The 22,873-nt window shown below is 43.4% G+C and overlaps 1 protein-coding gene across 1 annotated transcript in view; it reads right to left on the reverse strand.

The window, feature by feature from the left end:
• HSF2BP (heat shock transcription factor 2 binding protein) overlaps positions 1-22,873 on the reverse strand; it is a gene marked incomplete at its 5' end in the record, with an annotated part of 66,995 nt that overhangs the window by 13,429 nt on the left and 30,693 nt on the right. The window contains one exon of the mRNA XM_084873695.1: positions 11,637-11,740. Within this exon, the coding sequence (XP_084729821.1) occupies positions 11,637-11,740 (104 nt within the window). The remainder of the gene's footprint in view (positions 1-11,636; positions 11,741-22,873) is intronic.

Below are 22,873 nucleotides of genomic sequence, written 5' to 3' on the forward strand. Positions count from 1 at the left end.
GTCAGCCCCGCCCTATGCGGGTCCTTCAGTGCTCGCTGCCTGCGCCTCTGAGAGAAAGGTGCCCTCGATTTTCGCCTGCTGCCAAACAGTCTATGCTCTCCCACAATGAGCCCGGTATTGGGGTTCAGTTCAGTTGGAAGTGGAGTTGAAGGTGGCGTTCACAGCAGTCTGGAGCCCCTGTCTCCTTCCCGTCAGGGCAATCCTGCGGCACAGCCGGCCGGCCCTTCTCTGCGCGCAGTATGCGCGCCTCTGGGACCTCCTTTCGCCGCTTCCCCGGGTTCCGCCTTACAGCCCAGCTCCCTCTGTGTGAGCCTGGGTCCCTGGGGTCTGGCCTAGAACGGGGGTTCAGAGCAGTCGGGGGCCCAGCACAGTCGGAGTGTTTATCTCCTTCCCGCTAGGGAACGCCAGCCAGGCACTCGGCCTCCCTCCTCTCCGGCACCGTCCTCTCCGCGCGCCGCGTGTCTCCGTACCTTGGGCTTTTACAGCTCCTCCGCGCCTCCTTCTGGTTTTCTCCTTGCTTCTCGTTGTAGAATTTCCAGTCAGTCGACTTTCCTGTAGTTCTGGGTAATGTCCATTTTATATTTTAGTTGTATTTTATTGAAATTGTTGCGTGCGGCTGCGGCTAGGTGCCTACCCGAGCAGCCATCTTGGATTCTCTGTGCCTCCCTTTGAATGTGGAACAGGGCTCTCAAACTTTACCTTCACCAAACCAAACTCCATCTCCCTACCACTCCTCCCCAGTACTCCCAACAGCACCAACCGCTGACCCCAAAACCTAAGTGCCACCTGGACTTCCCTCTTTCATGTCTTCAAAGTGTACCTTAAATATGAACACCTTGATCATCATCGCTGCTACCATCCTGGTCGCATTGCCACCATCTTCTCAGCTAATCTCTTACAACTGCCTTTGACTCCTTTTGGCCTCCTCAACAGCAGACTTAATGAGCTTAGTACAGTCCCTCAGCCCAGGGCCTGCCCTGCTCAAAATCTTCTCAGCTGTACACCGGCCCTAAGGGATCAAGGCCCAACTCTTGACTCCTCTCCTGCCACTGCTAGCGTCCTCTACAGCCACACTGGCTTTCCCACTCCCATACCCTCACTGCCCATGGCCGCTGCAGGCCCCTCAGCTGCCTGTCCTTGGCCCATGATGCTCTGCTCGCAGATCTCTGCATGCATGTCCTTCACTTCACTTAAGTCACTCAAATACCTAAAGAGCAGGCCCTAAGCGTGGTCACTCTTGAGCCCTCATGCTACTTCACATATCAATCAGAACTGTTGTTCTAAGTTTCTAACCAGGAGACAGTTACTGAGCCATAAGCATGAAGATAGACCAGATCTTTATTTGTATTATGTGATACACGCCATTCTACATGTTCTTTGTCAAGTCTCTCCACTTGAATCTAAGTTCCACAAGGGAAGGACTCTGTCTTGTTCACTTTCAAACCTCTAGTTCCTAGGGCAGGGTTTAGCGCTCAATGAATACTTGTGATAAATGAGCTGCCCAAGTGCACTTAAACTGCAGCACACCCTGCCAATGCATCAGCCACCTGAGGCACAGGTAAAGCCTCCACAACTACAAAGTGTCTCAGGTAGAGTCTCCTACCACCAAGAGGGGGGAGGGAGAGATCAGGTAGAACCCACCAATGCCATGAGGGCAGGAGTAGAGCCCTCAGCTCAGCAACTGAGTCTGTGCAGGGGATGTCAAAATATAGCATTTAGCCTCTAGTCTCTTACCTAGTTAGAGATTTAGAAATAAAAAGTTCCAGGCCATTAACAAGCAACAGATCCGAAAGTGCAAATATGAGCCTGTTTGAATGTTCACCAAGGGGCTCTGAAAAAGGAATGATCAGACTTGGGGACAGGATGTCTGGAAAGGCTCGTAGAGAGTGGTTTCAAGTTGGATTCTGAAGGTCTGGGGACAGAATGCATCTAACCTTAGATGACTGGGAGATGGACTGGTGAAACTTTACAGAGTGGTCTCTTTTATGTTTCTAATTTTTTCTTTCCAAAATCAAGAGAGATGTTATTACTCCAACTATTACAAATTAAAACTCCCTCATCTTGGCTTCTCACATTAGCTCATCTGTTTCTGAATTACACTCTAGCAACAGATTCCTCACTTGCCTCCTTCCAAAATCACTTCTCAACTTTTCAACACGATACTTTAGACAACAGATCACACACAGAGGGAAGTAGAAAAGGTGTTACTTAGCCCAATGAAGAATTTGCTCCTTTTCTAAAATACACTCGTATGGCAGATGGGTCAGCTCTGATGTATATGCAGAGCCTGAATCATAACCAAAGTAGTCCCACTTCAACACATGTCAAAATACATTAAAATAAGCAGATGTCAGTAGCCGTAATAGAAATACCACTGGCAAACACAGAATCCTCAGGAGGGTGTATCATGTATTAAATGGAAGCAACAAAGAACTTTTACATTTCAAATTAAATGTAGTTTAAGTTATAAATTCAGCATGGCCTGGGAGAAAACACACAAGCTCAGGTGGAGGGCCAAGATATGAACACCAAATACAGTGCTTCTCATGAACTGGCCTTAACAAGTATGGTGTCCATGTTCTTTGAGGCTTAGTTTCCTCATCATAAGCAGGAAGTACACCAATCTCAGAGCCTCCCAGCACACTAGGTGACACATGTAAGCTTGTGCAGGTAGAGCTGACCCTCAGTAAGTACAGCTATTAGGACTATGGCTATTGTGCCTCTTTCAGCCACATGGATTATCACGTATCTATAACTTGACAATTTAGGCATCTTATCTGAAAGATCTTTCTAAGATTTACCTTTTGGTTTGGGTTTCCAGAAAGTTTAGTCTATGGGTAATAAATTTTAAGTATGAGAGTTTGTGCCAGCAAACATGTTTTTATTTACTGTGATGGGACATTGTGGGGAGAGGCAGGGAAAAGGTGTGAAGTGGGTGAGGAGCACATGCACAAACTCTAGGTCTCAGCTGAGTATAACAGGAGGCGGTGTCTCCCCTTAGAGGGCGCAGACAGTATAACTGTAATGGTGGGCACCCTGGTGGGCAGATCATGCAATGAAGAAGCTGGTCAGGCTCAAGCATGTTGTAAGGTCGCACGCAGAGAGGCAGTGCTGGGAAGGCTGCTGAGGACTGTGCAGAACATGGCCTGTCACTGGAGCCAAGCTCCATGCTAAGAGACTGGGGTGACTCCCAGGCTTCTGGGCTCATCTGCCGCCATGCTCTGCACATCCTTCCCATGCTTTGGGGCAATCTGTGACAGGTAGTTTGGCTAACTGAGGGGTCAGAAACTAGGAAGAAGGTGCTCTGGATGGGGATGAGAGCAATCACCAACAGTGACCTTCCCGGGGACAAGTAGTCCATTACCTCTTGCTCTATAAGCCTCATTTTCTCTGAGTGAGTGTGACCTGAGGCAGCTTTTCATTATCCAGATCATTCCGGGGTCCTGACGAGAAAAAAGGCCCAGACCATGAGCCCCTCAGGTCTCTTGACAGACTGCCACAATCAAGCCTTCCACTGGAAATCATCAGTCACTTTACGAACTATTGATGATTCTATTTGGCTTTTAAATTTAACAAAAACAATCCACTGACCTCTTATCAGTCAGTTGCCACACACTGGCTGGCTCCTCTGAAGACATCCAGCAAATCTATGAGCTGGGTGTTTACTTTGGGAGCAATGGTTTGCCCACCTTTTTTGAGCTAAAAAATGTATATATTAACATTCTGATAAAAGCTATATCCGACCCCCTCAAAGAGGCCAGAGTTACATTCTGGCTGGGAGGGTGATGCAGCCTCGAAGAGGAAGCTAGCAACCTGCGGGACTAATCTTGCTCTCCCCACTGGGAGATGCCTTCCTTGCCTCCCTCAGCCCTCTCGGCACTGCTGGCACATGGCTAAATGGAGCTTCTTTCCTGCTGATGGCGGCTAAGGAAAGCCAGCAAGACGAGCCAGCAGACTCTAGCGCAGACTGACAGAGCCCTGGGCAAGAGCAGCAGGAGGCCTTCCCTCCCCTTCTCTCTGCTAATGGACTTCCCACTATGCTTTTAAAATACCCTGTCCATATTTTCTTTCTGATTTAAGAACTGGAACTAAAAATCTTTGGACCTCTAGGGTTTGGTATTTTTTAGTATTTATATCATATTCTTGGTAACAGGCGGTCAGTCAGCTACGAAGGTCAGAACCTCATTCAGACTCATGAGCACCTAGTCATTCTAGAACCTAGAATCTAAGTGCTGTAGTACCTTCCCTTCACGCTAAAAATAAAAGCAACTTATTTCAAAGACTTTACATTTCAACAGGTAAGTCATAAACCTGCTTTGAGAGCTACACCCTTCACCTGGTCATCAGACTCCCCCCTCCACCTGGTCCTCAGACTCCCCCCTCCACCTGGTCCTTAGATTCCACTCTACACCTGGTCCTCAGACTCCCACCTCCACCTGGTCCTCAGATTCCCCTCCACCTGGTCCTCAGACTCCCCCCTCCACCTGGTCCTCAGACCCCCCTCCACCTGGTCCTCAGACTCCCCTCCACCTGGTCCTCAGACTCCCCTCCACCTGGTCCTCAGACTCCCCCCTCCACCTGGTCCTCAGACTCCCCTCCACCTGGTCCTCAGACTCCCTCCTCCACCTGGTCCTCAGACTCCCCCCTCCACCTGGTCCTCAGACTCCCCCCTCCACCTGGTCCTCAGACCCCCCTCCACCTGGTCCTCAGACTCCCCCCTCCACCTGGTCCTCAGACTCCCCCCTCCACCTGGTCCTCAGACTCCCCTCCACCTGGTCCTCAGACTCCCCCCTCCACCTGGTCCTCAGACTCCCCCCTCCACCTGGTCCTCAGACTCCCACCTCCACCTGGTCCTCAGACTCCCCTCCACCTGGTCCTCAGACTCCCCTCCACCTGGTCCTCAGACTCCCCCTCCACCTGGTCCTCAGACTCCCCTCCACCTGGTCCTCAGACTCCCCTCCACCTGGTCCTCAGACTCCCCCCTCCACCTGGTCCTCAGATTCCCCTTCACCTGGCCCACAGACTCCCTTTTGGAACTCTAAGAAAATGTATCTTTCCTGCTGCAAGACCGGGGAGCTGATGTCCAACTACTGCAAGACAAACTGCAGAAATGGTTGCTCTCTGACAGCCTGATTCTTTCCAGAAGGAAATGATAATAAAAATACCTTACATTTGACTAGCAAGTTGCCATTTATAAAGTACTTTCACACACATCACTGCGTTTCTACTTTGGGGGAAATCTCTTCAGGCCAAAAGAAATGTAAACACTCTGCTGTCCACTCACTGACTCAGGAGGATGGAGCAGACTGTCAGGATCCTGCGATGGAATAAGAAAATCCCTAACAATACCTCTCCTCCTATCCGTAAAGATTAACCACGAATAGGGCAAATTGGAGACAGTGGTAGGTCCTATGGATATTTAAATCATAACTCAAAAGACATTTTCACATTCCCATGTCCTGTATGTGTAATGATATCAACATCTGAAGTGGGACATGGACCTCAGTGGCCTCAATATCTAGGCAGAAAAGAAGTTGGGGTTGGCCATCTGTTCAAAGCCTTCTTGGTTGTTCACAGCATTAAATTAGCCTACAACCGCATATTTAAATCAGGCCTCTGAAGCGCCACACTGCCTAGCCGTATGGCCTTGAAGAGCTCTAGGATCTTCATGTTTTTGTATATACTAGCTGTAAAGACTAAACACAATGCAGTAAGTAAATGCTTTAGTCCAGTCATCACACACTCAGTGCAGAGTTCATGTGCTATATTCTCATTCACTCCTGTGGTTCAGTACAGAAATGTGATATGTACACCAGGGGTTAAAAATAAGCCGGTCCTGTCTATTCCACAAAATATTATGTTGAAGGCAACCTTCTATTATACTATCACATCGCATGGATGAAAGCCTTTCCTTAGTGATAAGAAACTTTTTAAAGAATAACACAATTATCTGTATTCCTAAGAATTAACACTCTGTGCACAATCTTAAAAGTTAAATGTGTACAATATGTTTAGCTGAGGTTTTAAATCATACAAAGTGAAATATGTCTAATTCTGTTTAAAAAACAAGCTTTCAGTGAACCTTATATGAAGCCAAAAATAATGCTTTGAATTATCCTGATCACATCCCAGTACCCAACTTTCACTTAATATGAACAGCTACTATTATTAAATTATACAGCTAAACCATGTGAAACTGATATTTTTATAGGTCTAACATGGACCAATAGTGGCAGTTTCATGTGGCTCAATCTAGCCCTATGCCCAGACTCTGTGCTGGGGGCTCTGTGTTGATGGACTTAGATTCTGTACCCGCTCTGCAGCATATATCACTGACACCACTTACAGATGAAGTGTGGGAGCTGGCCAACAAACTTGCTCAAGACCAACAACTAACATGTAGGATTTGCAGTCCTATTGTGCCCCTCCACATCTCAACCACCTGCAAAGGGTTCTGTTAACTTCTCTTTTTGCATTTGTACCTTCATATTTTGTCAAGAAGAGAAAATCAGGTAAGTTGATGCTGGCAGGATGTGTTTTCAGCAAATGCAGATGTTACCTCCAACTACTGTACCTTCTTCATAACCCTTCATTCTGCATATCAAGAAACTTAAAACTGACCCCAAGACCAGTCACTGGCAGAATGACAGGATTGTCATGACTGCCTCGACCTGTTTTACATGAGAGTCACCTGAAGAAGTGTGACAACCCTGATGCCTGGGCCCCAGTCCCAATCAATTAGATTACAACCTCTAGAGATGGGGTCCCACCCTGGACTATCAGGGTGTCTGTGTGTGTGTGTGTGTGTGTGTGTGTGTGTGTGTGTGTGCGCGCTTTCTTTTTGCTTTCTTTTTCCTTCACAAAAGTCCTCACTGGATTTTAGGATCTCTTTCCTGAAGGCATATAGTCCATTAAAGGGAGAGTGAAGCCCTGAAGTTAGATGCAAGGAAGAGATACGGGCCACCACAGTACCCAATATACACAGACACATCAAGTAAGTCAAGGAGGAAAGGCAGTGTGGTTCCTAATTCAAGCTGTAATGGGCTTAGAAACGGTATTACCCTCAGCATTGTTTCTAGAGCACAATTTTGTGTCATGCAAAACAGACAGTAATCTTAAGAGTGCTATGATCTGGTACAACTGTAACATGACTTTGAAGATTCCTGTTCACCGCACATAACTAAGCGAAACTCTTAATGCACACCTTCCCAGATTAAATGGGCAGGAAGGAGGCACTCTCTAACCTTCTGCACTGCTTCTGGACTGAAGTCATTGTGGCCGCCTGGTACTTTGGCAATGTCTCTGCTCTGCTCGGTGTGAATCTCTGTGGCCTGCGGGAGCGGGGGCATTCTGGCAGGGAGAGCAATGCAGGTAGGATAAGAAGGGAACCTTCCAGTTCCAGCCAGGACCTCTTCTAGAAGCATATGACCTTGGAACATGAAAGCTTTTCTTTATAATTTTAACACTTAAAATATTATGTTTGTGTCCAAGAAGTATAACAACAAATATTTAATAAATGCTAGCTTCCCAATTTTCACCTTCTAATGAGTTTCTTTTGACTTCTGAATAAAAATGGCTTCAAAGATGCATAACTATCATCAGTAAAATGTGTTCACAGCTGGAAGGCTTACAAATCACATGAGAAATTTCATTAGCTGAGGTTTAATAACTGTATAAAGAACAATAATCCTAAACCCTGGATCTTCCATCAGTGAGTTAATGAAAAATACTATCCTTTTTAAAAAATAATGCAGAATTTGTAGAATTATTATATCAATTATTTTAATATTAGTGGCATATATTAACAAACCACCAAAAATAAAGCAAATATCACATTCTAGTAACTTACTTTTATGCCAGAAAAGAAGGCATCATTTAAAGATGAACTAGAAGAAAAAATAACTCCTAGTCTCCAAAAAATGTTAAAATCCCAGTGTATTTTGAAGATACATTCTTTTTAATTATCTCATTTTTTTTTTGAAATTGAAAACCTTAAAATTAGAATCTGATTAGTCTTAGATACAAACACACAAAACTTTTCACTAAAACCCCATCCAGGCAGCACTACCCTCACTACTACTTCTCTCCCGTTCCCTCCTGAAGCCCCTCTTGTTAATTCTGTACTTCACCCAAAGTCTGATGATTCTGATGATCAGAATCACTGATGATTCTGCTGTCAAAGGCTCTTCTCCATTCCTGTTTGCTGGACCATCAAGTTTTATCTGACCCTAACCCTAACCCTAATCCTAACACACACACACACAGACACACACATAGTAATTGTCTTCATGGACAAGAAAGCCAGATGCCCCAGTTGGCAATAGCAGTACCACCCTCTACTGCAAATGAGCAAAGTTTAAGCAGAAACAATCCAGCTGGTCAAAGAGTGTGAGCAACAGACACTCTTGTGAGCTTGCTCCTTAAGAAGCTGCACATATCACACTGAAAAGCATAACAATTTTCACTCAGCCCAGGAAAATTTCTAGAGTACAAAAATTATCTAGAAAGAGCCCTGGAAAACATTTAGCCTAAAGCCTTTTGTTTTAGCTTTATTTTTATTGTTGACTCTATTACATGTTTCTATTTTCCTCGGTTAGCGCACCTCCACCCAGCCCCAGCCCCAGTCCCAGCCCCCACTTCCCTCTAGCCATTACCGCACTGTTGCCTGTGTCTATGGGTTATGAATATATGTGTTTTTTTTTGCTAAGGCCCTCCTTTTATGAGACAGTAAACAATATGCAAAAGGTGCTGAGCATTACTGGCTACAAGCTAGTTGAAACACAGTGGAGTATATGTGTATTTTTAAAAATATGTTTTATTGATTTCAGAGAGAAAGGAGGAGGAAGAGAAATATAGAAACATCAATGATGAGAGAGAATTATTGATCAGCCACTTCCTGCACGCCCCACACTAGGGATTAAGCCCGCAACTCAGACATATGCCCTGACTGGGAATCAAACCATTACCTACTAGTTCATATGTCAATGCTCAACCACTGAACCACATTAGCCAAGCTAAAAACGTATTTTTTTTAAAAAGAGAATAAATCTCATTTTAAAACATTTTATCTAATTAGAAGAAAATGAGCCGATTAATTTGCACACTTGAGTGAAATATGTACCTACTAAATACATAGGGTTAAAAATTATGATGAACAGAGAGAATCCAAGATGGCTGCTCGGGTAGGCAACTAGCCGCAGCCGCACACAACAATTTTAATAAAATACAACTAAAATATAAAATGGACATTACCCAGAACTACAGGAAAGTCGACTGACTGGAAATCCTACAACAAGAAGCAAGGAGAAAACCAGAAGGAAGCACGGAGGAGCTGTAAAAGCCTAAGGTACGGAGACACGCGGCGCGCGCGGAGAGGACGGAGCCGGAGAGGAGGGAGGCCGAGTGCCTGGCGGGCGTTCCCTAGCGGAAAGGAGATAAAACTCCGACTGTGCTGGGCCCCTGACTGCTCTGAACCCCAGTTCTGGGCCAGACCCCGGGGACTCAGGCTCAGCCATAGGGAGCCGGGCTGTAAGGCGGAACCCGGGGAAGTGGAGAAAGGAGGTCCCGGAGGCGCGCACACTGCCCCCAGAGAAGGGACAGTCGGCTGTGCCGCGGGATTGCCCTGACGGGAAGGAGACTGGGGCTCCAGACTGCTGTGAACGCCACCTCCAACTCCACTTCCAACTGAACTGAACCCCAATACCGGGCTCATTGTGGGAGAGCATAGACTGTTTGGCAACAGGCGAAAATCGAGGGCACCTTTCTCTCAGAGGCGCCGGCAGCGAGCACTGAAGGACCCGCATAGGGCGGGGCTGACGGAAGCCAAAGCTGCAGGCTCCACCCTGAAATCCCGTCCCATCTGTAACTGCGAAATGCGACAACAAAATAGATCACAAACGAAAGAAATGGAGGACAAAAAGCGTCTGGATATAGAGTTCAAATCTACGCTTATAAGGTTTTTCAAGAATTTCCTAGAAAAGATGGATAAGGCCTATGAGGATATGAAAAGAGACCATCAAGAAATGATAAGGGAACAACAAGAAATAAAGAATACATTGTCTGAAATAAAAAATATTTTACAGAGTCCTAAAAACAGAAGGGAAGATCGCAAGAATCAAGTCAAAGATTTGGAACATAAAGAGCCAGAAGACACTCCTCCACAGAAGCTAGAAGGCAAGAGAATCCAGAAAATTGAAGATAATGTAAGAAACCTCTGGGACAACTTCAAGCGAACCAACATCAGAATTATGGGGGTTCCAGAAGATGAGAGAGAGCAAGATATCGAAAACATACTGAAAGAAATAGTGACAGAAAACTTCCCCCACCTGGTGAAAGAATTTGACTTACAAGTCCAAGAAGTGCACAGAACTCCAAACAAAAGGAATCCAAAGAGGACCACACCGAGACACATCATTATTAAAATTCCAAGAGCAAAAGATAAAGAGAGAATATTAAAAGAAGCAAGAGCAAAGAAGGTAGTAACTTATAAAGGAGCACCTATACGATTGTCAGCTGACTTCTCAACAGAAACCATGCAGGCCAGAAGGGAATGGCAAGAAATATACAAGGTGATGAATAGCAAGAACCTACAGCCAAAAATAAGCTACCCAGCGAAGCTATCACTCAGAATCGAAGGCCAGATAAAGAGCTTCACTAATAAAAAAAAGCTAAAGGAGTTCATCACCACCAAACCAGAATTATATGAATTGCTGAAGGGGGTTCTTTCAGAAGAGAAAGTAAACAAAGATAAAAATTATGAACAACAAATACGTAATTATCAACAAGTGAATCTAAAAACCAAGGAAATTAAAAAAATCTGATGAACAATATTAACTGTTGAATATAATAGAATCAGAGGTATGGAAGGGGAGTGAACTGACGATTCTTGGGGAAAAGGGGAGAGGGGGGCGTGGGAAGAGACTGAACATAAACTGTGCACCTATGGATGAGGACAATGGGGAGAGGGGAAAGGGCAGAGGGTGGGGTGGGAACCTGGTGGAGGAGAGCAATGGTGGAGGGGGGGGGAAGGAACATTTGTAATAATATGAAAAATAAAAACTTATTAAAAAAAAAAAAAAAATTATGATGAACAGATTGGTACAAAAATTAGGTTAATTAGTGGTGAAGGAGTAGAGGAAGAGAGGGGCAGTAGGGATAGCTTATATTTTAAAGAAAATGAAAAGAACACATATACATTACATATAATTATATATATTATAGTATATATGTATATATTATGTATGTGTATAAGACCTTCAGAGTTGTAGTATCTCTCAGATTTCCTCTTTCCCACATTCCTTCAACACTAGGACTTCTCCTTTACCTCATATTCAGAGCCACAAACACCTATAGTGCGGGACTGTTCTCAGATGAAGGAACAGGTCAATGACATCTACCAACTGCTTCATAATTTTTCTTTGTGTTACAGAATCATAACTAAATTAAAAGGAATACTTCAGAAACAGAACCCAAAATAGCTTGGCATACCACTGAGTTTTCCATCATTTGAAATCTTCTTTTGAAGAAATGGGAACACCTTGGGACAGTGATCCTAATTCCTAATATGTGACAACCTCCCTCAGCCACAGAGGAAAAGTATGTAAGCTGGAAAGATGTGAAGGGAACCCCCTCCTTACCACTCAGAAGCCACCACAGCAAAGAGATGAACCCTGGGCTCTCACTGATGTACTTCAAGCCTTTCAAATTGATGCTCACGTTGTACAGGGACATCAGCATTAGCCTGAAATGCAAACAGAAGGTGATGAAGTACTGGCCCCTCCACACAGCACTCGCCATAAATCCAGCTGCTGGTTAAGAGGACCTGAGTATACTTAAGGATTTCTTACACATCAGATGTCCAATTCTAAAGTCTGGATGATAGCAAGAGTAAGCAGAAGACATGTGAAATAATATTTGTCTCCATGAGGCTACAGGGAAAAGCAAAACTAGCAAAGCACCATTACGTCAGCTCCTACAGGCTCACAGAATCAAGAGACACAAATGCAGAGAGGATCTTGTTACCAATCCTGCATTTACATGATTGGTTAACCTGCAGATTAACCAAAGATCTTACCTATGGACACAGGCAGTAGGGTGGAGAGGCCTGGGGAGGGGCGGGAACCAGGTGGAAGGAGGCAATGGGAGGGGATCATCTGTAATACTCTCAACAATAAAGATTTAAATATATATATTATATATGTTACATATACTATATATATATATATATATATATATATATATATATATATATATATTAAATACCCCTAAACTCATAAATACACTGTACTCTGAAAGTTCAATTTAGCTGTTTAAAATTTAGTCCTATCTTTTCATTCAGTGAACGCTATCCATGACGTCTAGGCAGCTAGGTCAGGCCATTTAATCCACAGCCCGAGGGATGAAAAGCGCCATAACTCCAACCATTCCTACCAGCCAACCAAACAGTATGAGGAGTAAAATAGGATTTTATAAGTGGTCTTGAAAACTGACCTCAACTGGTAATATAGAGTCTAATGGAAATTGGAAAACTATAGGATTGGTTTCTGATGCTACTGCAAAATACAGACATCCCCAAAACTTCACACTGCAAATCAATAAAAAAGGCTACACAAGTGTTTCACAAACCCTTAAAAGAATGGATGAGATTTCAAGAAATGAAGGAGGAAAACCTCTCTGATTAGAAACTAAGTGAAAACACAAATTCAGGAGGTAAGGGCTAAAGATGATAGATTTCAGAATCGCAGAGCTTGAAGTATTAGTGGCTTCATGCAGACAGGCAGCCTCAGACCAACACAAGAGAGATTCAGATCACAGACTCCTACAGAAAGCCAGGAAAAAGTTAACTTTCGAGCTTGGCCTACGTCCATACTTTTTGTATGCTCTGAAAATCTGCAAGCCAATAACTTTAACACAAAGAGGCCAGGGACAGGCGCTCCTTCAACTGCCTGGCCAAAGTAAACAAGCATTCTCTTAAAGGGCCTTCAACCTGTTCTTCAAATAACGCCGCCCCCCCCCCTCAAAAAAAAACACCACAATACTAACAAATGAGTTCACAATAAAAATAAAAACACCCCCTGGCCAGTTTGGCTCAGTTGGTTGAGCATTGTCTCATGCAACCAAAAAAAAAAAAAAAAAAAACGTTGCTGGTTAGATTCTTGGTCAAGACACATGCCTGTTTTGAGGTCTACATCCGCAGTAGGGAGCATGCAGGAGGCAGGTGATGGATATTTCTCTCTCACATGAATGTTTCTCTCTCCTCTCCCTTCCTCTTTCTCTAAAAATCAATAAAAATGTTTTTGAAAAATAAAATAATGAAAAACAAGACATTATAAGTAACAGCACAAAGAAGCAATGAAAGCTAGAATTTTTTAAAAGGTCATATATTAGAAGTACCAATTGCAGTATAAAAAAACTATTATGTTTAATAGGTATAATTTTTTTTTTTTAAGTAAAAACATGATCAAGGATCTACTGAGTATTAGAAATGACCAGGTTGTGAATAAAGTCAGAATTGGGTGGAAAAAAAAGAGAAATGACCAGGCACTAACCCCACCTACTCTGTCGGGTGAACATCCCCCAAGGGCTCTAGGTCTGTGAAAGGGCTCAGGCCAGGCTGAGAGACACCCCCTCCTGCCTCAGTGCACGAATGTCCTGCACCGGGCCTCTAGTTTTAGATAAAGATGGGACAGTCACAGTGTCATGCCAACACATAATGCTCCTTCAGCAAAAGGAAAATCAGTAATTGTGATTGAGTCCATTAAAATGGGACGAACAATAAATGACAAGGCATGCATATACACAGCCAGGAAACATGCTTTCCAGTTTTCTGTTAAAATAACTATTTTCCCCACTAAACTTTATCAAAAATCAGCCCCATGGCTTGTTCGTCTTACAGCCACATGGGCTGCACCAACTCGGGACACAGGGAGTGCTCAGTGTAAATGTGGAAATGGAGAGATTCCCAAAGGCCCGGAGCTGCAGCGGGGCAAACACACAGCAATAGCTCCCCTCGTGCTCCCAGGGCATTTCCGGAGTGCAGGCAGGGCTAGCGTCCAGGCAGACACCACCACCAGCACCTCGAGGGAATAGCGCCCAGTTCTCATTATGATCTCGGTCTCCTCACAGGCCACAACATGAGCCAAAATTGCAATCCTTTCATGTTTTCCTGACAATTTTTACACATAAACAAAATCTATTCACTACTAACCTATTTAATGAGTTGTTAAGGGCTATTCAAATGTCTTATTCGTGAGGAAAATTCAGCACCTCCATTAAAATTTTTTGAGGTCTCTAACCCAATATCCCAAGAGAAAAGTTCCTACTTTAGATCACCAACACATATCTGGAATTCTTTAAAATTAAGCGTATTGTCTATGCTGCTTTCATACCACAAGAGCAGGAATGAGTCATCACAACAGAGATCCTTTGGCCCACAGAGCCTAAAATATTCTCTATCTGGCTCTCCACAGAAAAAGTTTGCCAACCCCTGCTTTAGAACATGAAAATACCACAAGCCAGTTTTCTCTAGATCTTAACCGGCAAAGTTAACATCTGAGTGATAACTGTAATATGGAGCAAACTCCAAAAAATGTGTCCAGTTGGAAGTCTCCAATGACTGCATTTAATTTTAAGATGTTAAAAATGACTCATGCCCTAGCTGGTTTGGCTCAGTGGATAGAGCATCAACCTGCAGACCAATGGTTCTCAAGGTTCGATTCTGGTCAAGGGCACATAACTTAGTTGCAGTCTCCTCCCTAGCCCAGGCCCTGGTCGGGGCATATGCAGGAGGCAACCAATTAATGTCTTTCTCTCACATTAATATTTCTTTCCATCTTTCACTCTTTCTTCCTCTCTCTCTAAAAATCAGTGGAAAAATACCCTCAGGTGAGGATTTAAAATAATAATCCTATATAATAATAGGCAAATATGCAAATAGACCAAATGGCAAAACAACCGGACAACCAGTTGCTATGACATGCGCTGACCACCGGGGGGGGGGGCACACATGGAACGTGGCAGGCATTGGCCATGGCAGGATGGTGGAACAGGCAATGAGGGGTGCCAGACCAAGGCAGGGTGCTGGTCACTATCATCGGGGTAAGCCTCTGGTAGTTACTGAAAATTCTTTATTCCCACGTGCCATGGTCCCACCTGCCTCTCACACCCACCTCCAGCACCTGGCGCCACCCTGATTGCTAGGAACTGTCAATGGGTGCGAGCAGCGGCTACCAACCCCAATCATCCCTGAGGGCTTCTCCACCTCCCCCTACTCCTGAGGGATTATCGGGCAACAGTCGCCACTCACACCTGCTAAAGCACCGGCCCCACTCACACCTGCTACTGGCATAGGCCCCAATCGCTCCATGCCATCAGTGGGTGCAAGTGGGGCCGGAGCTGTCAGTGCATCGGAGTGGCAGTGGTAAGAGTGGGACTGCTGGCAGACAGGGGACCGGGGGCTGCGGCAGGAGGGGCTGGGAAGGGTACAGAGGATGAGTCAAGACCCACCCCTTTGCTCACCACAGCCTCGCAGCCGATAGTTCCTTTCAAGGTGCACAAATTCGTGCAGTGGGCCTCTAGTAATAAAATAAAAATGACTCACAAATTGAATTATCTTTAAAATTTCATATTTGGGCCGAAACCGGTTTGGCTCAATGGTAGAGCGTTGGTCTGCAGACTGAAAGGTCCCAGGTTCAATTCCGGTCAAGGGCATGTACATTGGTTGCGGGCACATCCCCGGTAGGGGGTGTGCAAGAGGCAGCTGGTCGATGTTTCTCTCTCATCGACGTTTCTAGCTCTCTATCCCTCTCTCCTCCTCTCTGTAAAAAATCAATAAAATATATTTAATAAATAAATAAATAAATAAATAAATAAAATTTCATATTTGGTCAAAGTCAGCCCTCCTTAAGAAGTCAAGATGGAGCAAATGTAATTGTGATGACCATGGTGCCATGTGAGATCCCATGTCATTGCTAGGCTATACCTCACAGAAGACCAGAGACTTCTCCAAGGTCACACAAGACTTAGTAAACAACAAATCCAACATGAGTTTTCCTTGCATGTGCTTCTATTCCAAGATTTTTATTCCAACCCAAGTATTTTGTAAATATTAATTATCAAATGTCCAATTGTCAAGTCAAAAGAGACTGGCCATTCAATTCACTCTTCTAGTACTGAGATACTAAAGGCAAATGTCATTTCCAAAGTACCAGGAGTCAGACTTCCCCTTCCAATGACAAAAAAGGCAGGCAAACCCTGCTTCCTACCACAAATCTATAAGCAGATCAATTGGGTTCCAAATGAACAACTTCTCGGGCTCTGCAGTCTTGAGAACTTTAGAGACAACTGACATTGATTATACAATAACTGAAAACAAGACTAAAATAAAGCCAGGAGCTACAACAGGGCAAACACACGGAGACAGGCTCCCATCATGTTCCCAAGGCATTTTCAAAGTGCAGGCAGGGCTAGAGCCCAAAATAAAGGAATTGGCAAACCTAAAATGCTACAGAAGCATCGCAAGTAATTCTCCTTCAGTAAAAGGACACGCCCTTCCCCTGTATACACTAGGCCTGGGACAGAACAGAGGTTCTCCCAGCGAGAAGCCAGAAAGTCCTGTTGACAGTGTGACTACAAGGCTGAGTCACTAAAAGTATAAGTGACTCAACTGAACTAATTCTTCTTAAAAGCAATTAAGACAAAGAATAAACACATCTAGTACTTCAAAACACATCAGCAGTAAACAAAAGGGCACGATTGTGCTGCCCCCTCCACCAGAAACAAAAACCACACATCAGTAGCCAAATTAGCACCATCAAATAATTCCAAGGAACAATAAGCAATAAAATCCTTACAGAAAACTGCAGATGTTACATGATAGAGAAGCAACTGGCAGAGCAATCAGACACTTCAGACCACATAAAATCTGCACAGAAATCTGCAGCTGGAGGCTTACTGATTTTGAAAGAGCAGCGCAGTTATTAACTACTTACCATGTTGTTTTAGATTCTGTGCCCCTGCCCCAATCAAATTAGAACCTAAAAATCTATGGTCATTGCCATATGCATGTAATTCTAAACAAATATCCATAGATTTTTTTCTACTATATAACACTGAAGGCATACAGATATAAATAAAAAAAATACATAATTACCTCCCCGCTTAAGAAAAACGTAACTTATCACCATAGTCAAATCCTTTGTGAACTCTGAACACCTACTTCAGGGATGTGGGAACCACTATCACTATTTGATATGGAAACATCCATGCATTTCCATAAACTTTTACAAAATATGTACAGAACCTGACATGTATCAGCAGCAGATACTGAATGTAATCTCCCTTCTACAGTGAGATGTTTTCCACGTTGATTTGTTCATTTCTAAGATATTTTCACTGATGTGTCCTAACATATTAACTGTTCACAATCTATCTATTCTCCAGCTGATAGAGGTATAGATAAGTTCCCAGTGAGAACTAGCACCAACACAGCTGCTCCCACGGTCGTGCACAAGCATCCTGGTGTCTGCGGGTCACACTTCCTCTAAAATACATACACAGATATGGATCACCTGTCCCAAACATGGGTGTGTTCAACTTGCAACAGATGCTGCTCGCCTGCCTCCATCTCTCTCCCATAAGCAAGTGGACAGGATAAGCTCTACCTATCTTCACACCCTCTCCAAAGTTTGAAACTGTTATATCTGATTTTTTTGTCAGTGAGATGGAATAAAAATGTATCTCATTATGTTTATAATCTGCATTACAACTGAAGTCGAGATTCTTTTCCATATTTATGAAGCTTTCCAGTGTGTTTCTTTTGTGAACTGCCTGATTAACTCTTTTGCCCACGTGTATATTAGGTTATTTGCCATTTTCTTGTTGAAAAAGCTGAATATAAATTTTTGTGGACTTTTTTAAAATGTACCTAGAATGATCAAACTAGTTAGTTTGAAACCCTAAAAATGCCTTTCAGAAGAATTGAGGTTACATTCACACCACCAATTACCAATTTATTACTCAGTACTAGACCAATTCAGTGGATGTTAAACATGTTGTGGCTAAAAGCTCTAGTGCTTGGAAAATAATATGTATTAGTTCCCAGATGCCAAGTGTTACAAACATTTTAGAAGCTTGGTTGACCACTGTTAATATCTGGAAATGCTGATAACTCTAAATTAAGGAATTTCAACATTATCTAATATTTGTCTTAAAAATGTACTTTCCTCACATGGCTGGTGTAGCTCAGTGGTTGAGTATCGACTTACGAACCAGGAGGTCACGATTCGATTCCCAGTCAGGGCATGCACCGGGGTTGTGTGTTCAGTACCTGGTCAGTGTGCCTATGGGAGGCAAACAATTGATGTTTCTCTCTCTCTCTTAAAAAAAATATTTTAAAAAAAAACAAACATATCCTCCAGTGAGGATTAAAAAAAAAAAAAAAAAAAAAAAGATACCACTACACACCTATTAGAATGGCCACAATCCAGAACACTATACCACCAAATGCTGGTGGGGATGTGGAGCAATAGGAATTCCCATTTACTGTAGGTGGGAACACAAAATAATATCGCCATTTTGGAAGATAGTCTGACAGTTTCTTACAAAACCAAACATACTCTTGCCTTACGATCAAGCAGTCATGCTCCTTGGTATTTCCCCAAAGGAAGTGAAATCTTACTTCCACATAAAAGCCTATATGCAATGTTATAGCAGTTTTATTCATAATTGCTCAATCTTAGAAACAATCAAGATGTCCTTCAGTGGGTGAATGAATAAACTATGGTGCTCCCAGACAATGGAATGTTACTCAGTGCTAAAAAAAAAATATCTATATCAAGCCATAAAAAATATGGAGGAACCTTAAATGCATATTAGTAAGTGAAAGAAGCCAATCTGAGAAGGCTACAGACTCTGTGATTCCAACTGTATGATGTTCTGGAAAAGGCAAAATTATGGCATGTCTGGTATAGGGGAAATCTCTATCTTCCTCCCAATTTTGCTGTGAAACTAAAACTGCTCTGAAAAAAAAATAAAACTAAGTTTTTTTAATTTTTATTTTTTAATATATTTTTATTGATTTCAGAGAGGAAGAGAGAATAGATAGAAACACCAATGGTGTGAGAAAATCACTGATCGGCTGCCTCCTGCATGCCCTACACTGGGGATCAAACCCACAACCCAGGCATGTGCCCTGACCGGGGGACTTACTGGTTGACCGACACTCAAGCACTGAGCCACACTAGTAAGGCTAAGTCTTCTTTTTTTTTTTTTTTTTTTTTTAAGCCCATCTCTGGGTGTGAGGCACCCAAGCTGCTAAAATGAATAGCCTTTGATCACAGAAGTGGCAAAGAAAGCAAAATCCCCAGGAAAGAGGCAAGTCACAGTCAAGGAATAAAGAGACGGGAGAGAGAGAGAGAGAAGAGAGAGAAGAGAGAGAAGAGAGAGGAGAGAGAGGAGAGAGAAGAGAGAGGAGAGAGAGGAGAGAGAAGAGAGAGAAGAGAGAGAAGAGAGAGAGAGAGAGAGAGAGAGAGAGAGAGAGAGAGAGAGAGAGAGAGAGAGAGAGAACAAACATTTTTACTTATAGTACAAGAAAGTTCCTGGTTCCAGGGAGCTCAAGGTTAGGAGTTAACAGTGAAGAAGAAAGCAAACAAATGGCCTGCCTATTAGAAGGCAGCCAAAGACTATAAAGTGAGAAGACCCGCTTCAGGCTGGTGATACTGAGATGCCAAGTGGGTTTGAGGCTAACTTCTGTGCATGGGCTCTGCTCAGTGGTCAGGTGGAAGACTGCCAAAAAGTAAGAAAATCTCTCTGAAGGCAATTCTCCTCACCTCCCAATGCAATGGACAAGGGCTCATTAGGACACAAAGACACAGAGCTCCCGAGAGTGGAACAGAGAGGCCAGAAGAAACCCAGCCTTCACACAAAGCTTTGCTTGGAAATTAGAGGAGGGGGTTAGCTGGACCCACAACACTGATCTGTACAGACCACAGAAGCAAGAGAGACAATGATTTAGTATCCAAAAGACATAAGGAACAACAGTATATCACAAAGAAAAATATAACCCATTAGCAAATGATCAATAGACATGAACAGATAAATCACAGGAAAAAAACCCTCAAATGTGTGAATATGAGAAAAGAGTCTCGACATTACTGATAATCTAAAGACACACAGGCAGGCAGATACTGATAGGATGGTATAGGAAGTAAAGAACACTGAACATGTATGCTTCAGTGAGCAACTTGCCAGTATCTCATAAAACTGAAACTGTACATGTCCCACTTCTCAAATATTCCTCTTCTGGGAAAACTAGGGGAAATCTTGCCCAGGTTAGCAGTAGCTGTTTGTCAAAGATGTTTACTGCAGCCTTATTTTCGCAGAATCAAATCTGAAAATAACCTGAATGCCTGCCAGTCGGGGGTAAAAGATAACACACTGTCCCATCTTGTTTAATCTAAGATACTTAAAAATGATTAACTACATCTAACTATATCCATAAATAACTTGTAAAGTCTATACAAAACTACATACTCATGTTATACTGTGTTATATGTATTGCTTGTAGACACATATTTGTTAGCATAAACTCCAAAATGGACTAGAAAGTCTGGTTCCAGATAAGATGTAGTACACACACCGACTCTCTAGCTTCTACTGAACATAGCTTGAAATGCTGAACAGAACACATGGAGCAGCCATGAGAGGCCTCAAAAAGTAAACAGCAGCAGGCAGATTGGGAAGAAGGCCAGAAGTGTAACCACCAAACCAGCAGTGAGTTTGCAACTCAGCACCCCCAAACCCAGGAATAGCACTGATCCGCACAGAGAAGAGTACCCAGAGACTGTAGCTCAGATTCACGGAATAGAAAAGGGGTCTCCTTGCAATGACCCTCAGGCAACTCAAACTCGCTGGGAAGGAAATCATCCTCACCCCTGGAAGGACTGTGATCCTCTGAACTCCTGCTGCTTGGTCCTAGACATGACACATCAGGACATATAAACTCCAGCATTCCAGATGTATGACAAGGGGAGCCCTGGGGAACCAACAAGTACCAGGGATATGTGAAGAGCTAAAGCTCAGGAAAGTGAGCTCCCAAGGTTGTTATTAATTCCTGGCCTCTCACCAAGCAATGAATGCAATGATCTGATCACAAACAGCATATCCAACATTCTGAGAAGTAAAATGTCAACTATTATCCAAGTCTCACACTGGCCACAGGTGGTACATAAGAAGGTCAAACTCAATAGCACTGTAAAGGCTTTTTTAAAATGGAACTGACATTGAAACACAACACAGAGAAGGCTAATCAGAACTTACAACCTGAACCCAACCAGGTTGACTACCTGATAAAACAAAAGATCAACATTTTCCATATTATTTATTTATTTTTAATATATTTTTATTGATTTCAGAGAGGAAGAGGGAGAGAGAGACGGAAACATCAATGATGAGAAAAGTCATTGATTAGCTGCCTTCTGCACATCCGATACTGGGGATCGAGCCCACAACCCAGGCATATGCCCAGACCAGGAATTAAACCATGACTTCCTGGTTCATAGATCGATGCTCAAGCACTGAGCCATGCTGGCTGGGCAACATTTTCCATAGGATTTAAATAAAACCCCAGTTCTTAAAACATAATATTCAAATGTCCAAGAGGCAACCCAATATTACTCAGCATATGAAGAAACAGGAAAAATAGTAATTCATGCTGCAAAAAAACAATCAAGAGACCTCAAGGCCAAAGAAATGGAAGAATATACTATGCTCATAGATTGATAGAATCATCATAATTAAAATGTCTATACTACCCAAAACAATCTAAAGATTCAATGCAATCCCCATTAAAATACCAACAGCATATTTCACAGAGCTAGAACAACTCTCTAAAATTTCATATGGAATAAAAAAAAAAGACCCCAAATAGCCACAGCAATCCTGAGAAAGACGAACAAAGTTGGAGGGATCACAATACCAGATATCAAGCTATATTACAAAGCCACTGTTCTCAAGACTGCCTAGTACTGGCCCAAGAACAGATATATAGACTAATGGAACAAAGAGAACCCAGAAATTGAGTTCCATTATGCTCAAAGGAGGCAAGAGTATACAATGGAGTCAAGGCAGTCTCTTCAGTAAATGGTATTGGGAAAATTAGACAGATACATGCAAAAAAAATGAAACTAGACCATCAACTTACACCCTACACAAAAATAAACTCAAAATGGATAAAGGACTTAAACATAAGACATCAACCATAAAAGTCTTAGAAGAATCTATAGGCAGCAAAATATCAGATATATGTTATAGCAATATCTTTACTGATACAGCTCCCAGAACAATGGAAACTAAGGAGAAAATAAACAAATGGGACTACATCAAAATAAAAAGCTTCGGCACAGCAAGAGAAATCATCAACAAAACAATAAGAAAGCCAACGGCATGGGAGAACGTATTTGCCAATGTTATCTTCAATAAGGGTTTAATCTCTAAAATTTATATGGAACTCATAAAACTTAACAAAAGGAAGATAAACAAGCCAATCAAAAAAGGACCTATGTACAGGTCTGGTGCGGCCAGGCCCGGAGCAGCAGCTACCAGGCTGGGAGCGGCCAGGCCCGGAGCAGCCGGGTCTGGTGCGGCCAGGCCAGGAGCAGCGGCTGCCAGGCTGGGAGCGGCCAGGCCTGGAGCAGCAGCTGCCAGGCTGGGAGCGGCCAGGCCTGGAGCAGCAGCTGCCAGGCTGGGAGCGGCCAGGCCTGGAGCAGCCGGGTCTGGTGCGGCCAGGCCCGGAGCAGTGGCTGCCATGCTGGGAGTGGCCAGGCTTGGAGAAGCGGCTGCCAGGCTGGGAGCGGCCAGGCCCGGAGAAGCCGGGACT

The sequence above is a fragment of the Pipistrellus hanaki genome (assembly GCF_964339955.1).
Source record: "Pipistrellus hanaki genome assembly, chromosome: 2".
NCBI classification, from domain to species: Eukaryota; Metazoa; Chordata; class Mammalia; order Chiroptera; family Vespertilionidae; genus Pipistrellus; species Pipistrellus hanaki.